The sequence below is a fragment of the Cherax quadricarinatus genome, unplaced genomic scaffold (genome assembly GCF_038502225.1).
Source record: "Cherax quadricarinatus isolate ZL_2023a unplaced genomic scaffold, ASM3850222v1 Contig913, whole genome shotgun sequence".
Lineage (NCBI taxonomy): Eukaryota > Metazoa > Arthropoda > Malacostraca > Decapoda > Parastacidae > Cherax > Cherax quadricarinatus.
Window position 1 is genome coordinate 1 of NW_027195939.1, and position 18,671 is coordinate 18,671.

Here is an 18,671-nt window from a genome sequence, read left to right on the forward strand (position 1 = left end):
AATCCCAGATGCATCCTATACTCTCCTAGAGCACTATTACACCTATCCTGTACTCTCAGACCAATCCTGTACTCTTCCAGCACAGTCTCACACTCATCCTGTACTCTCCCAGAGCACTACCAAACCCATTCTGTACTCTGAGAGAGAAGTCCCACACCCATCCTGTACTGTCCCAGAGGACTACTACACATGTATTGTACTCTCCCAGAGCAGTCCCACAAACATCATTTACCGTCCTAGAACAGTCCCACACCCATCCTGTACTCTCCCAGAGCAGTCCTTCACCCATCAGATACTCTCCCACACAGTCCCACACCCATCCTGTACTTTCCCAGGATAGTCCCACACCCATCCTGTATTCTCCCAGGACAGTCCCACACCCATCCTGTACTCTCCCAGAACAGTCCCACACCTATCCTGTACTCTCCCAAAGCAGTCGCACACCCATCCTGTACTCTCCCAGAACAGTCCCACACTCATCTAGTTCTCTCCCAGAGCAATCCTACACCCATCCTCTACTCTCCCAGAGCAGTCCCACAACCTTCCTGTACTCTCCCAGAGCAGTCCTACATTCATCCTGTACTCTCCCAGAGTAGTCCCACACCCATCCTGTACTCTCCCAGAGCAGTCCCACACCCATCCTGTACTCTCTCAAAACAGTCCCACACCCATCCTGTACTGTCCCAGAGTAGTCCCATACCCATCCTGTATTCTCCCAGAGAAGTCCCACACCCATCCTGTACTCTCCCAGAGCAGTCCCACACCCATCCTGTACTCTCCCAGAGCAGTCCCACGCCCATCCTGTACTCTCCCAGAGCAGTCCCATGCCCATCCTGTACTCTCCCAGAGCAGTCCCACTATGAACAAGATTTGGTGATTCTGGTAGCGGGTGAGTGAATGATACGTCTTCGGAGGCTTCTTACTTTATTTGCAATGTCGTGGTGGGTACACAGGCTTTTGTGTTTGTTCCCAAGGCCCAGGAGGGCCATGCCCATGAGGAAGAGAGCTAGTAGGACTGTTGACTGCTTCTAGACCGCTGAGTGAGAGTGCGAGTGGGACCAGCGTCCCACTGACCTGGGCAGGCCGAGAGAGGGGGCAGCACCCGAGTGCCGCGAAATATGAACAAAGCTGGCAGATAGCATAGGCTGTCTGTGCAGACAGTACAGGCTGTCTACATTTGCTCGGCCACCTACCTCGCGTCATCCCGACGCGACAATACTGGTGGTAAAAAAACTTGGTCTCTCTCTCGTAGGAACAGGGCACAGAACACAAAATAAAAACATGTATATACATATGGACATGGAAAAAAAAAACTTCCTACAGGGAGGGAAGAAAAAAACATGTGGGGTGTGCTAAACATCATGGCCATAGGCAGTGAGCGTCGATGGGCATCACTGCACACCTTCCTGCGTCTGGACAAATACTACAACACAGGAGACATGGCTGTGACTGAGCTGTGACGTAACAGGGTATGGTCTCCTCTAGAACAGTGAAGCAGTTATCGTAGGAGTCACTGCAGGTTTCACTCAACCTGGGGCACGACATGCTGGTGCCCTCGAGTGAGGCATCGTCAAAACTCGGCAACTGGGCAGGACTTCTGGCAAGCGACTCAGGAGAACACTTCTCGACTGGTACTGTCGCTGGGCTGTCACTGCCGGCGGGAGCGAGTCATGGCAGATGACTGGGCGAAACACCTGGGAGTCGTAACATCATACACCAGACTGCAGTGAGTGAGCTAGCAGTCAAAATGACATCATCTTTGTGCAGGAGCTCATTGAAGCTTGACACGAGGCTGACACAGCGCCTGCTGACAGTGCTAACTGCGGCTTGACGAGTGTCATTCTCTCAGCAGTTGCAACTACAGCAGAGGTTAGTCTAAGCATCCCCAGGCTTGTTTCTCTACATATATCTGCACTCTGAAGGTCTGGAGTGAAGTGAAACAAATCTTGATGGGAATCGTAGCAGGTACGATTCTGCAGAACATCTATGAGCAACGAGCATGAGAGCTTTCTGTACAAGGGACTCATACACTCAGGGCTAATATCAGCTGCCAAATGCGCTGGTCACACCGGGTGACAGGCAACAAAGAGCTACACAGGGGTCTGGCCACAAACCTGTGGTCGACACAGCTGGGCTCAAGACCACACAGGCCTCACAGAAAACTGCATACACACCCGCGGTACATGCAGTATAGCATGGCTTAAACTAGCAAATGATGCTTTTCTGTGCACAAAATTGACACTAAGCCATACACTAACATGTGAGAACACTGACTGAGAGGAATTAATTAACACGACATATATCTTCTCTCAATCTTCTCGACAATACTGACATAATTACTGAAACACTCGATGTGACATCATGTGATGTCAGGCGTGACATTGCGGGTTATGTCAGCAGCATTGTGACATCAGCAGACATCTCGAGGTGACGTCAGGCAGACATCGTGATGTCGGGCAGCAGCATCGGTAACACACGGGTCTGGCTGCAGACCTGTGGTCGACACACAGCTGGGCTCGAGACCAAACAGGACACACGGAAAACTGCAAACACCCGCAGTACATGCAGTACAACATGGCTTAAATTAGCAAATGATGCTTTTCTGTGCACAAAATTGACACTAAGCCATACGCTAACATGTGAGAACACTGACTGAAAGGAATTAATTAACACGACTTTCAGCAAGTAGCCCAAAAAGTGGTGAATGACAGCAGAACGAATTTTGGGCTCTTGCAACCCAACACATACTGGAGACAACTGGGAAAGCAACAATTGGATCAGTAAAGTTAAAGTGTGGGGGTAACGGTAAGTGTGTAAGCAAGGAAGACTTAGAATATTGCAGAGGAATAGATTGCTGTGTGGGTCATGAAATAGAAGGGGTAGATGGAGACACATTAGTTTCAATCGTGGGTGTTGTCTCCGCCATATAGCTGGAGATAGCACCTAATGTCTCAGTTGATAAGGAAGCCAACGATGCCATGTCAGAGACAGGAGAGGCATTGCAAGTAAAGGTCGGAGTAACTATGAAAGCAATCAAAGAGGTCTGAGGAGGGCAGGGAATATGAGCCTGGAGAGATATGTTGACTGGGGGAGAAGAGTCTTGCAGTGTATCTGGAGAGGAAGGAGGTTGGAGGGCATAGTAACTATGGAAGAAGATAGGGAGGAACAGGGGAAGAGGGAACTACATGGGATGGGGGGTGAGAGCTGGAAAGGGGGTGAGAACTAGTCTCCGAGGTAGAAGACAGATTCTGTACAGGAGATGGACGCAAGGAAAGTGTAGGTCTGCGAGATCTAGTAGACTGAGAAGTGAGCGAGCGAGATGAAGAAGTAGAAATAGAAAGTGGTGCGGAGGTAGGAGTGTCAGAGGATAAAACTAAAAGCATAAAAAACTGGGGTGACCCCGGGTGACACGGATGCAAAGGGATTGGGAGGTGGGAGAACTGTCGAGGTTGGAGGTCTACGGGCTACTCAAGCATACGGGACACGAGGAAGTTTTCCTTGAAGGTGGAGCTGAGAGACTGCCATAGTGTAAGGCCCTTGCACTCTAGGGTAACGGATCTCTCGTTCATTATGACAGACCTGGTGATGGCAGGAAAAGGAAGAAGGAGGTTCCTTGCAATTGAGACATGAGAGGAGAGGGAAGACTACAAGATGTATTGGAATGATCCGCTGCACCGCAGATCGGGCATTCTGTCGCAGATCTGCAGCATTTAGCGGGATGCCCAAAATGTCAGCATTTACAACACTGTTAGGGAGTGGGAACTACTTGATGGACCTTTAATTAATGGCCCGCAATACAGAGGACGGAAGTTCACGGCAGTTGAAGGTTAAACAAGCAGTGTTTCTAGGAAAGTGCCTCTGCCCATGAGCGGGCAGGATGTATCTACCTTAAGAATAGGTAGGTTTTGAAGGACTAATTGTTCCAAAATATCATCACCGCAAGACAAAAAATCACTCTGTACAATGGTGCATGGTAGAACCACAGCATCACTGCAAGAATTAAGAGTAGCGTGCTTACGGAAGGTGACCGATATGTTATCAATGGAAGTGATGTGGGAAAGAGCATGCACTTGCTCAGAATTCTGTAGTTATGACACGCACACCGCTTCAAAGAGTGTGGAAAGCTATATTTTGGCCAATGTGCCTTAAAAGATTATTATAATCAAAAGAGAAACACTAAACCACAAGGGTTATACAGCACTCCAGGGCAGGGAAGGATGTGAGGGTATTGGGTAGCAAGAGGGAGAGGGATGATTATTAGGGTATGGAGTACAGTGGGGCAGTGGATAGTGCAGGGGTAGAGGGTAGCAAGAGATTAAGGTAGGAAGGACTGAGGGGAGTCCTAAAGGTATCATCATCAGAGTTTGTGGAGCAAATCAGTTGCTGTCCAGAAGTCAATGAGAGTCCGGATTAAAGGAGGGTCCATCAGCAAGAAGGGAAGGTAAAGATAGGGGAGCAGAGTGGAGACGACGTTGGGAGTGAGGAGTTTCTTACCGTGAGGCATGGTAAACAAGGTATACTGAAATGGCGTTCCCACAAAGCAATGCGTGTGCCCCGAATTTATTCATACTGCGCACGCTTAGCATGCAGACCCATTCCCTCACATATAGGCCTACCAGCTTTCTCTCGCTAGATCTGAAGCCACTAGAATTTTGGCGTAGTATTACAGGACCAACACTGGCTCTCAAGCCGTAGTGTTATGGGACCAACAGTGGAAGGTTTAAACAGTTGGCAGAAAACAATATCAATGTTATCCAGTAGCCAGGAAAAAGTCCTGACATGAATCCCATTGTAAACTGTAGGAATAAAACGAAAGCAAAACTACCGAAAACATCATCAGTAGCACATTTAACTAAGATATAAAACTCTAGATGCAAGATATAAACCTGATTTACTTTAAAACAAACTTACTGATACTATACATAACTGTTGGAAATTGATAATCCTATAACATGGAAGCATGAACAAACATTAAAAGGTAAGTAAAATTACTTTTTTCTTACTCTTTGTCTTATGTTACTAGAAACTCCTTTGTAATGTGTCAGAGGCTCAGCATCACATGCAAAGTCAGTAATACATACACATGTATTAGTACCATATATTATTATTATTATTATAATCAAAAAGAAGCACTAAGCCACAAGGACTATACAGTGCTGCAGGGCAGGAAGGAAGCGAGGGCATCAGGTGGCAAAAGGGAGATGGACGAGTAATAGGTTATGAATAACAGCGGGGTAGTGGATGGTGAAAGGGTAAAGGGCAGCAAGAGACTGAACTAGAAAGGGCTGAGGGGAGTGCAAAAAGTATCATCAGAGTTTGTGGAGTAAATCAGTCGTTGTCAAGAAGTCAATGAGAGAGTCAGGATTAAAGGAGGGTCCATCAGCAAGAAGGGAAGGTAAAGAGAGAGTAGTAGAACGAAGACGACGTTGGAGGTAAATTCTGCGTGCTCGTTGATAGAGAGGGCAGTCTAACAGAATGTGGCTAATCGATACTGGAACTTGACACTGCTCACAGAGAGGAACAGGGTGCCTCTCCATGAGATACCCATGAGTAAGACGAGTGTGGCCAATGCGAAGGCGGGAGAGAGTGGTCTCCCAACCTCGGCACTGATGACAAGAAGACGGCCAGTAACCTATGCTCGGTTTAATAGAATGAAGTTTGTTACCGAGCAGAGTTGACCAACGTTGTTGCCAACGGGTGCAAAGGTGGGTAGCTATTGCAGCAAAATAGTCCAGAAATGGAACACCTCTATAGGAAATTGGTAGGTCATGTACTGCTGACCGCGCAGCAGTGTCTGCCTGTTCATTGCCCTGTACGTCGACATGACCAGGGACCCAACAAAAAACAATATCTTTATGTTTGGTAGAGATACGGCGTAGCCAAAGTTGGATACGGAGAACTAGGGGGTGAGATGTATCAAATTTTCGTATAGCCTGTAGAGCACTAAGGGAGTCTGAGACTACCACAAATGATGACACAGGCATAGATGCGATACGAATAAGTGCTGCAAGAATGGCATACAATTCAGCAGTAAAAATGCTAGCCGAAGATAGTAAATGCCCCCGCACGACGCTGTCCAGAAACACTGCTGCGAATCCGACGCCGTCTGAAGACTTAGAGCCATCTGTGTACACAACAGTGGCATGAGAATGGGAGTGGAAGTGATCAAGAAAAAGAGAGCGGGAAGCCACCGTAGGCAGTTGAGCTTTCGAGCAAGGGAGTGAGAAAGAACAGACCCGAACAGCTGGAACTTCCCAGGGGGGTAGGGAAAAGTGAGATGCTACATGAACATATAAAGGTGGTAACTGAAGGGAAGACAAGAGTGAATGTAGGCGAAGAGAAAAGGGACGGAGCAAACAGGGGCGGCGAACGAATAAAGAATGTCTACTAATATCAGTGACCATTCTATAAATGGAAGGATTGTGGAGATCGTGAGAGCGTACAAAGTAGCGAAGGCAATGGGCATCACGGCAATCAGACAAGGATGGAACACTCGCTTCTGCATAGAGGATTAGTGTGACTTTGTCAATGGTCCAAGTCGGACCGAAACGTTGTTGTAAGCTTCTCTCTTTTATGTGTGGGTTATTTGTGTAGGATTAGTGCCATATAATGCTCTACACATTCTCTACTTGAAATTCATGCTTTTGAAACTTGGCCTACAAATTTTTCTTAAAACAAAACTGTGTCGTATTTGGGATTATGCTTCAAAGTATAAAAGATTATCAAGGATCTTAATGAAAAAATATTGCAGACACACCTGGTATATTTATTTTATATTAATGATGAAGAAGTAAACTAACTAGGGTCATACAGTGCCAAGGGAATGGCAGACAACCAGATTCAATCTGAGGAAAGGAAGGTAATGAAATTTTCTTGGAAAAAGGCTCTTCACAGGCATCAAAACACCTGTTGTGAAGTGTCACCAATTAGCAAAAGCTTCTAAGACTACTACTACATTAATGACACCAAGAAAAGTTTTCTTGACTGAATACTGCCAAGTTAACAACAGCAAGAAAAGAAAAGCTTTCTAGAAAGAATATTGCTAATTTAAAAAGACCAAGAAAAGCTTTCTTGATTGAATATGGCTAATTTAAGAACACCAAGAAAACTTTTTTGAATGAATACTCACATGTAATGCTAATTTAAATTTCTGTAAATGAATATTCAGAGATTTGAAAGACTCAGTTTTATCTCCAAGTAATTATCAAACATGTTGCTATCACATATGATGCTGCCATCACATATTATAATGTCTTCTAATCACACTGTCCCTTGACAACATTTCCCTCTCATATGGCTTGGTGTTTGTTTAAAATGAATTGGGTTTTTGAGAGAAAACTTTTAGCTATTGAACACTCAAATTTCTAAATAGTATGAAGTCTCAGGTGTTTCACTAAACTAGATTTTTCTGAAAACTGTTTTAGACAATCTGAACACTGATATGGTTTCTCTCCAGTATGAATTCTCATGTGTTTTATCAAATTAGATTTATTTGAAAATTCTTTCAAACACTCTGAACACTGATGTGGTTTCTCTCCAGTATGAATTCTCACGTGTTGTACTAAACTTGATTTTCTTGAAAACTCTCTTTGACACTCTGAACACTGATATGGTTTCTCTCCAGTATGAATTCTCATGTGTTTTGCTAAACTAAATTTATCTGAAAATTCTTTTAGACACTCTGAACATTGATGTGGTTTCTCTCCAGTATGACCTCTCATGTGCTGAACTAAAGTAGATTTTTCTGAAAATTCTTTTATACACTCTGAACATTGATATGGTTTCTCTCCAGTATGAATTCTCATGTGTTGTACTAAATTAGATTTATATGAAAACTCTTTAAAGCACTCTGAACAATGATATGGCTTCTCTCCAGTATGAATTCTCATGTGTTGTACTAAACTAGATTTATATGAAAACTTTTTTAGACACTCTGAACATTGATGTGGTTTCTCTCCAGTATGAATTCTCATGTGCTGTACTAAATAACATTTATATGAAAACTCTTTTAGACACACTGAACATTGATGTTGTATCTCTCCAGTATGAATTCTCATGTGGTTTACTAAATGAGGTTTTTGAGAAAACTCTTTTAAACACTCTGAACACTGATATGGTTTCTCCCCAGTATGAATTCTCATGTGTTGTACTAAATTAGATTTACTGGTAAAGTCTTTCAGACATTCTAAACATTGATGTGGTTTCTCTCCAGTATGAATCCTCATGTGTTCAACTAAATGACATTTTCTGGTAAACTCTTTCAGACATTGTGAACATTGATGTGGTTTCTCTCCAGTATGAATTCTCAAGTGTCTCGTTAAACATTTTTTTTTAGAAAATTTTTTCAAACACATTAAACACTGAACAGTTTTTTTGTCTTCATTAACTGTTATTAATGATACACAGAGAGCATTTTGTGAGGAATGTGAAAACTGATATAGTTTGTCTTCTGCATCAACTGTAATGTGTGTTGCAGGAACACATTCTTTTTCAAGTATTTTAGACATAGCGAACAATAACTTTACACTTTCACTATCAGGACCCCAAAATTAAATGCTAACAGTGTCAGGATTTTTCCATGAAAAAAAAAAAAAAACTTTTTTCTTCAGAAAAGGTTGAGAATCTACTGAGAATGTACTGACACCAAAAACACAAAATACATGTATGATGCAAACTTATGGAATTACAGAGGCACAAAGTTGGTAATCTGAGCACAATTTATGCACTAGTAGTTTCATTCACTTTGAGTCCTATATTATTGCTCCTATTGAACAAATTTTAGATTTCTTGCTCTAGCACAAATCCACAAAAGTAATTTTATTAATTTTACACAAAATTCAACAAATTCTAATTTGAAAACAATAAAAAATAAACAGAGTATTTATTTATTTATTATTTATTTATTATTTATTTATAATGTGTTCATTAATCACATCCCCAGGCCTCTAGTATATTACACCTTCACTTTATCTTGAATCCATCATCACACACAATTATTTCTCAGGTAACAAAAAAAAAACAGGATTGATTGTCATGGTTTAGGGCATTCCAACAATTGAAGCAAATTTAGTAAAAACCCATAAAAAAGATGAGGTGGGAAGAGGAGGCCTTTCCCTCTTTTAAGAAAATTGTTAAAATTTCAATATTTCAAATACTTTTGGTCCTGAAATCTACCAAATTATTCATTTTAATACTATGACATTCATTTAATCAATTGATACCAAGAAAAACCCATAAAAAGCATGCTAGAAAACACTCCATAGTTATTTTAAATCAAACACAAGGTCAGAGGTTTGTTCTCATCATGGAGTAAAATTTGTTTTATGATGTCACTCACTGCACAGACCCATTCTCACATGTGTACACCAAAATTTACTACTGACAGCATATTTGAGGATGGTGTGCTTAAGACATAAATCTATATGTGAGGATGGTGTGCTTAAGACATAGTTCTAAATGGGAGGATGGTGTGTTAAAACACAGATCTACATGAGTGACACTTGGGTCAATAACATAGATCTACACGAGAGACACTGGGATCAATAATGAATATCTACATGAGTGATACTAGGGTGAATAACACAGATCTATATGACTGACACTGGGGTCAATAACACAGATCTACAAGAGTGATCTACAAGAGTAATGTAGATCTATATAAGATACAGTAAAAGGCCTGATTATTTTATAAATAAATTATAAAGTGCTTAACCAGATACAATTTTGTGGTCACTTCATTACACTCAAAACAATATTTCTCTAATACTCTATTATTACATAAACATGGTCAAGCTTGAGGAATAAGATGGGTGTTTACAATAATGGGAGGATATCTCCAATTCCTTGGATCAAACAAGCAGTTCACCACCTACCTTGAAGGCTTATCTAATACTGTTCATGAATTTCAATGTTTCTTGATAAAGTTGTCACAACACTTTTGTAACAACAAAAATTGTGAAAAATTTATAATACAATCAGAGATAATGTGTGTAACACAATGTTGTGTGTGAAACAATGTTAACACAATGTTGTGTGTGAAACAATGTTGTAACACAATGTTGTAACACAGTGTTGTAACACAATGTTGTCTGTAACACAATGTTGTGTCTAACACAATGTTGGCAACACAATGTTGTCAACACAATGTTGTGTGTAACACAATGATGAGTGTTAACACAGTAGGATGTTAAAATGATGTTTAACAATATTACTTCACAGCAACTTCATAACACTGATGTTTACACTGTAAATGTTATGTAAATGTTATATTTCAAACGCTAGTAACATAGTGTTGTCACTATATATTTCTAAAACTGTAGTAACTGTGTTGTCACTATATATTTCTAACACTGTGGTAACACAGTGTTATCACTAAATATTTCAGTACCTATTTGACAATATCAGGAGACTTATTATACTGAAAATTAACACAACAACTAATTCCTCTGGTACCAGGATGACCAGCAGTATTGGTACTACAAGTACCAACCTCTGCTACCAGGATGACCAGCAGTATTGGTACTACAAGTACCAACCTCTGCTACCAGGATGACCAGCAGTATTGGTATTACAAGTACCAACCTCTGCTACCAGGATAACCAGCAGTATTGGTACTACAAGTACCAACCTCTGCTACCAGGATGACCAGCAGTATTGGTACTACAAGTACCAACCTCTGCTACCAGGATGACCAGCAGTATTGGTACTACAAGTACCAACCTTTGCTACTGGGATGACCTGCAAAAAAAAAAAAAAAAATTAAACATTGTAATACTCTGTTAAACTTTTGTTTCAAGAATATTAAAAATAATTATGTTGAATATAAATATCTGATGTAATACCTGTTGTATTATTATAATATTTGTGGCATAATTATTATTATAATCAAACTAAGCAGTAAACCCACAAGGGTGATAGAGCATTTCAGGGCAGGATGTGTGAAGGGTTTACAATACACTGGAACCTCGGCTTACGAATTTAATCTGTTCCATGACCTCGTACGTATCTCGATTTGTTCGTATGCCGAGTCAAATTTCCTCATTTAAATTAAATGAAATGGCATTAACCCTTTCAGGGTTGACAGGCCCTCTCAAAGACTTGTTCTCAGGGTCAGCCAAATTTCAAAAAAGAAAAATTTTTTTTTTTTTTATGAAAAGTTAAAGAATCTTTTCCTGATCATAATGACACCAAAAGTATGAAATTTGATGGAAAACTTACAGAATTATGCTCTTGCAAAGTTAGCGCCCTTGACGATGTTTACGCATCGGTGATTTTGCCCACTTTGAGCCCTATTTTCAGCCAATTCCAGTCTACTTGTCAACAAGAATCATAACTATTTTGCTAGAACTCCATTTTTTCTATCGAATGAGTACAAGAAACCACCCATTTACCAATTTCAACTATCCAATACAGTGGTCAGAATTTATCAATTTTGCCAATTTCACACAAATTTCAAAAGATGCCAATTTCCGAATAGGGTCCAGAATTAACAAGAAAGACATTCCTGGCACTAAAATAACATTTCCTCTGTTCATTAGTCACGTCCCCATGCCCCTCTTACATTCTTTTGCTTTCCACTTTGAATTTTTATTCCCACAAAAAGTAGATGATTTACTGTTATGCAGACTACTGCATTGGTATGGAAATGGTATTAATATTATCAGCACACTTGTGAAAGAATATTAGACTCACCAGTTGATGTGTATTGGATGCATAGCATGATTCGTTTACTTTTGAACTTTGGTAAAAATCGAACATTTCTGCTACTTTGAGCCCAATTTCAAGGTACTTTTCTTTGTAAAACCAGTCAAAATCATCTCAATTTTTTTCTATAAAATGAGACCAGGAAAACTAGAATACAACAATAAATACCATATGAAAATACAGTGCAGTCACTGTTTTAATCCAAAAACACGGTCAAAGTTTTTTTTTCTCATTACGCATTGTGTGCTGCAGGATTTTTTTTATACTGTGCACACTGACCACATAGACCCATTCTTTCATATGTAGGCCTACCAGCTTTCTCTCACTAGATTTGAGGGTGCTAGAATTTAGGCGTACTAGTACGTCAAAAACTCTGGTGCGTAGGCTGTACTAGTACAGCCAAAACCCTGAAAGGGTTAATCCATTCCAGTGGAATTCCTGCTCTTAGGAGGCACGACAAATTACTTCAATATGATGCTAATATCAACTCTACAGCTTATTTATATAAGAACATAAGAAAGGAGGAACACTGCAGCAGGCCTGTTGGCCCATACTAGGCAGGTCCTTTACAATCCATCCCACTAACAAAACATTTGCCCAACCCAATTTTCAATGCCACCCAAGAAATAAGCTCTAATAACTCTATCCACTCTCATATGCAAGTCCCACTCAAATCCAACCCCTCTCAGTCATGTATTTATCCAACCTAAATTTGAAACAACCCAAGGTTTTAGCCTCAATAACTCAACTAGGTAGACTGTTCCACTCATCAACTACCCTATTTCCAAACTAATACTTTCCTACATCCTTTCGAAATCTAAACTAGTCTAATTTGAATCCATTACTGCGGGTTCTCTCTTGGAGAGATATCCTCAAGACCTTATTTATATCCCCTTTATTAATACCTATCTTCCACTTAAACACTTCGATCATGTCTCCCTTCATTCTTCATCTAACAAGTGAATGTAATTTGAAGGTCTTCAATCTTTCTTCATATGAAAGATTTCTAATGCTATGTATTAATTTAGTCATTCTACGCTGAATGTTTTCTAATGAATTTATGTCCATTCTGTAATATGGAGACCAGAACTGAGCTGCATAGTCTAGGTGAGGCCTTACTAATGATGTATAAAGCTGTAATATAACCGCTGAACTTCTGCTGCTTACACTTCTTGGTATAAATCCCAGTAATATGTTTGCCTTATTACATAAGCTTAGGCACTGCTGTCTTGGTTTAAGGTTGCTGATTATCATAACCCCCAAGTCCTTTTTGCAATCTGTATGGCTAAGTTCTGCATTATTTAACTTATAAGTGCTAGGTTGTGGACACTCCCTAGCCTCAGAACCTTGCATTGATCTACAATGAATGGCATCTGCCACTTTTCTGACCAGTTATTGAGTTGGTCTAAATTCTCCTGAAGTTCCCTGACATTTATGTTTGAATCAATTATCCTACCTATCTTTGTGCCATCGGAGAATTTGCTCATATCACTAGTAATACCCTCATCAAGATCATTGATATATATTATAAACAACAACAGGCCTAAGACTGATCCCTGTGGTACGCCACTTGTTACAGATTCCCACTCGGATTTAACCCTATTTATAGACACTCTCTGCTTCCTCTCTGTGAGCCATGACTCTATCCATGACCACTTTTTCCCCAATGCCATGAGCTGCCACTTTCTTTAACAGTCTTTGGTGTGGTACTCTATCGAAAGCCTTACTAAAATCTAAATAAACAATATCAAATTCTTTGTTGTGACCAACAGCCTCAAAAGCTTTACTGAAGAAAGTTAGTAAATTAGTTACACAAGAACGGCCTCTCGTGAATCCATGCTGAGTATCATTAATCAGATTATGCTTCTCATAATCTCAGCTATAACTGACTTTAGTAATTTGCCTACAATTGAGGTTAGGCTTATTGGGCGGCAATTTGAAGGTAACGACTTGTCCCCTGCTTTAAAAATAGGAATTACATTAGCCATCTTCCACATATCAGACACTACACCTGTTTGAAGAGTTAAATTAAAAATATTAGTTAACGGTTCACAAAGTTCCATTTTGCATTCCTTAAGAACCCTTGAAAAGAAGCTCATCAGGACCCAGTGATTTATTTTGTTTCAGACGGTCTATTTGTGTCATAACCATTTCACTAGTGACTGTGATGTTACATAATTTATCTTCTTCAGGTCCACTATAAAAATTAATTACTGGGATATTGTAAGTGTCTTCCTGTGTAAAAACCGAGAGAAAATAATTATTTAAAATTGAGCACATTTCATTCTCTTTGTCAGTAAGATGCCCCAAATTATTTTTAAGGGGACCTATCTTATCCCTAACTTTTGTTCTATACACCTGGAAAAAACTTTTTGCCTTAGTTTTCAAATCCCTAGCAACTTTAATTGCATACTCCGTTTAGCTTTTCTTATCCCCTTTTTAACGTCCCTTTTAATGTCAATTAAAAGGGACCTCTTTTGATACTTCTAAAAATTCCTATCTTCTGCCCTAAAAGATATTTGAGCCTATTATTCATCCATTTTGGGTTAATTCTATTCGATCTAATTTCCTTATATGGAATAAATGTTCTTTGGGCAGCATGTATTGTGTTAAGAAAGCTGTCATACTGATAGCTCTCTTTGTTACCCCAGTCCACAGATGATAAGTGTTCTCTAAGCCCATTGTAATCTGCTAAGCGAAAATCTGGAACCATTACTGAATTATTCCTACTGTCATACTTCCACTCAATGCTAAAGGTAATTGATTTGTGATCGCCTGTGCCGAGTTCCTCTGTAATTTCTAAATTATTAACAAGGGTTTCCTTGTTTGCCAGAACTAAGTCAAACAGGTTATTTCTCCTTGTAGGCTGTCACAAATTGCCTCAAAAAACAATCCTGAACTACTTCTAAGAAGTCGTTAAATTCTAAATTCCCAGTCAAGAAATTCCAATCAATATGACTAAAGTTCAAGTCTCCTAGGATTACTACATTATCATGCCTTGTGGCCTTAACAATTTCCTCCCATAGTAGTCTCCCTTGGTCCCTATCTAAGTTTGGGGGATGGTATATCACTCGTAAAATCAATTTTTCATGCTCCTCTGAAAATTCTATCCAAACAGACTCTTTACGTGTTACTTCAGGCTTAATACCCGTTTTTATGCAACAGTTCAAGCGATCTCGGACAAACAATGCCACCCCACCCCCCCTCTCGATACTTCTATCTACTTGGAACAATTTAAAACCCTGAATGTGACATTCTGCAGGTATGTCCCGACTTTCTGAATTAAACCATGTCTCAGTTATGGCAAATACATCAATGTTACCTGCACTAGCAACTAATCTCAACTCATCCATCTTATTCCTAGCACTACAGCTATTAGCATAATATACATTGAAAGACCCTCCTTTCTCTTTACCCTTCCTGCTCATTTCTGTTTTTCTACTAAACCTATTACTGTCCTTGTCACCTAGTGCCACTGGCTTTCCAATATCTACCTTGTTCTGCTTATTACTAGTTACCCTAGAACTCATAATATTACTACACTGGGACTTCACTGTTTCCCGCCAAAACCCATACCACTAACTACACCTACCATCTGACTTATGACCTGCTCGACATACGACCACTCGACTTATGACCGTGTTTTTTATGCCAAATTTCTGGGAAATAAACAACTGTTTGTGTTGTACACAGTGTTTATCCTAAACCTTACAGTATAAAATACAGTACTAACAGCATAAAAAGTAAAGTAAAAAAATGAAGTACCAAAATAAAACAATAAAATAAAGCCATTACAAAAATGTGATGTTGATATTCAGTAGTAAAGTTCGACTTACATCCATTTTGACTTACGACCAGTTGGTCAGAACCAAGCTCGGTCGTAAGTCGGATGGTAGGTGTATTCCAAGTTTAAAGTCCTAACAGCTCCCTCCACTGCAGTTGCCAGTGCCCCTACCCCAAACCTAGATAAGTGAACCCCATCCCTGGCATACATGTCATTTCTGCCATAGAAGAGGTCCCAGTTGTCAATGAATGTTACCGCATTTTCCTTACAGTATTTGTCCAGCCAGCAATTGACACCAATTGCCCTGGACAACCATTCATTTCCAAATCCTCTCCTTGGCAAAATACCCTTCTTCCTAATTATTTCTATTGCTGACCTATACCTGCTAATCAGGTCCTCGCTCCTATGTCTGCCAACATCGTTGGCTCCCGCACTGAGGCAGATAACAGGATTGCTCCCGTTACCTTTCGTGATGTCGTCCAGACGGTTAACAATACCTCCCATCCCAGCCCCAGGAAAACATACCCTCTGCCTCCTCTTCCTGTCCCTAAGACAAAATGCCCTATCTATAAACTTAACCTGACTGTCTCTAACTAAAACAATGTTCTTACCTTCACTTGTGGAATTCGTTGTGATGGTCTCGATGGTCTTTGTTGGGGTTTCTGGGGATGTTTCACCCACGTTTGCCAATGCTTCCTTGGTGCTCGTTGTGATGCTCCCAATAGACAACCCACATTCGTCAGGTAGCACCGAAAATGGATTGGAAGTTTCCACAGTAGTCTTCTGGTTCTTTGTTGTTTCTGCCTCTCTATCAGTCTTCTTGATCCTCAACTTGGTTCCATGTTGTGCAGCCACTGACCAGGTTCCTCTCTTAACGAGAGGACTCACAACAGGATTACTACGAATCCTCTTGTTCTCCTCCATTACTCGCTGTATCTCCAGCTTAGCAACCCTAAGCTCCTCTTTTAGCTGCTGGTAGAGTTGCTCAAGAGAGGGCATCCTGGTTCATATCACAATTCAACTAATTTCACCATCACTCAAGAAATGCACAACAGGTGCATCATGGTCAGTGTTCAGCATTTCTTTGATGTCAGCTTCCTGTAACTCTATTAACACACAGTTGAGATGAGTAAATAGAATTGTCAATGCTTATTGCTTGGGTATGTTTATTCTGTTAGTGGGTTGGATCTGTGAAGGACCTGCACAGTATGGGCCAACAGGCCTACTGCAGTGTTTTATTATTAGTAGTACATATGTATAATAATAATAATTATTATTATTATTATTAATTTAGGGAAGTGGAGCACAGATCCAATTCCCTTGATCAAGAACTCCACACCAAGGAACCTCCCTTGAAGGGGAAGTTTGCATCCTGAAATTTCGTTCGTATCCAGAAGCAAAAAATTGATCGAGTGTTCGTATCCCGAAAAATTCGCATGGTGGGGCATTCGTAAGCCAAGGTTCCACTGTACTTGATCTGAGACTAGAAAGGGTGGAAAGTATAACAGAGGTAGAGTTAATAAGGGCAGTATTGAGTGATAAAAGAAATACCTTCAAAGTTTGTGTAATAAATCTGCTGCTGTGAAAAAGTCAAAGATAGAGTTTGTATCAAAGGTTGGGCCATCAGTGAGGAGGGAAGATAATGTAAGGGTCTTAGAGCAGTGACCAATGACACTTCTTACAGAATGCAACTGGTGTAATATAGTAACCCCCCTAACTGATTAAATTGGTCACATGTGATGCATAAATTTTGGTGATGAGCTCCAGAAATTAACATTATCATTATTATTAATTATGACACATGACCATTTACCTAGGATAACTACCTAATACAACTGCCTGATACTACTTTGAAGAAAACTGCTCAAACGAGGTGTTTTGTCTGTACACATACAAAAAAAAAAAAAAACATAAAAATGCAGAGACACTCATTTTGTGTGTGAGGAGTGTAAAAACGATTATGTATGAAACCATGTTTCAAAGAGTTCCACAAGCTGCAGAACTTCTAGGAACATGTCCAGTGACTGTACATTTGTATATACAGTGGAACCTCAGCTTACGAATTTAATCCGTTCCGTGACCTTGCTCGTATCCTGATTTGTTCATATACTGAGTCAATTTTCCTCATTTAAATTAATTGAAATGCAATTAATCCACTCTAACCTCCCAGGAGGCATGACAAAATAATGCTAATATCAACTCTATGGCTTAGTTTTCTATCACAATTCATCTAATATGACATAATAAACAATAATAAAATAGAAACATGATATACACTCTAGAATGAATAAAATAGGCCATAATATGGCAAGCGATGGTGACGCCGGCAGTGACAGAAAGCATCTGCCATTTACTCTCCCACTCTAGTATCTTCCCAGTCCATAACCCCACACCTAGCTTGTGTTTATCTATGATTAGTGGTGAGGTTGTCACATATATAACCACAGGTGTGGTCAAGACAGATGTGTACAGGTACCATCTGACTTACGACCGAGTTCGGTTCCGAGAAACCGGTCGTAAGTCGAAATGGACGTAAGTCGAACTTTACTACTGAATATCAACATCATATTTTTGTAAAGACTTTATTTTATTGTTTTATTTTGGTATTTCATGTTTTACTTTACTTTTTATGCTATTAGTACTGTATTTTATACTGTAAGGTTTAGGATAAACACTGTGTACAACACAAACAGTTGTTTATTTCCCAGAAATCTGGCATAGAAAACAAGGTCGTAAGTCAAATGGTCATAAGTCGAGCAGGTCGTAAGTCGGATGGTAGGTGTATATAGGTGAAGACATGATCACTGTAGCCACAGTGGTGGTGGTGGTTGCGGCGGCAGCCAGCTGCCTCAGCTTATGCTGCTGCCTTCTTCATTTCTCTAGCTTTTGTCATAGCTTCTAATTGCGTCCTCAAAGTAGCAGAAATGTTCGATTTTTACCCGATTTTTACCAAAGTTCAAAAGTAAACAAATCATGCTAAGCGTCAATACACGTCTACTGGTGAGACTAATATTCTTTCACAGGTGTGCCGATATTATTTATACCATTTCTACACTAATGCAGTAGTCTGCATAACAGTAAATCTTCTATTTGTAGTGAGAATAAAAATTCAAAATGGAAAGCAAAAGAATGGGGACGTGACTAATGAACAGGGGAAATGTTATTTTAGTGCCAGGAATGTCTT

The 18,671-nt window shown here is 40.1% G+C and overlaps 1 protein-coding gene across 2 annotated transcripts in view; it reads right to left on the reverse strand.

Moving 5' to 3' along the window:
- Positions 1-6,745: 6,745 nt before the first annotated feature.
- Positions 6,746-18,671, reverse strand: part of LOC128692558 (zinc finger protein 84-like) — a 53,947-nt gene continuing 42,021 nt past the window's right edge. Inside the window, exons 2-3 of one of the 2 annotated variants that reach the window (XM_053781703.2) lie at positions 16,099-16,593; positions 6,746-10,737 (exon numbers count right to left, since the gene is read on the reverse strand). In XM_053781703.2, coding sequence (XP_053637678.2) covers positions 7,365-8,507 — 1,143 coding nt within the window. In that variant the 5' untranslated portion in view covers positions 8,508-10,737; positions 16,099-16,593 and the 3' untranslated portion in view covers positions 6,746-7,364. The remainder of the gene's footprint in view (positions 10,738-16,098; positions 16,594-18,671) is intronic. The other variant, XM_053781704.2, reaches the window with a different exon arrangement.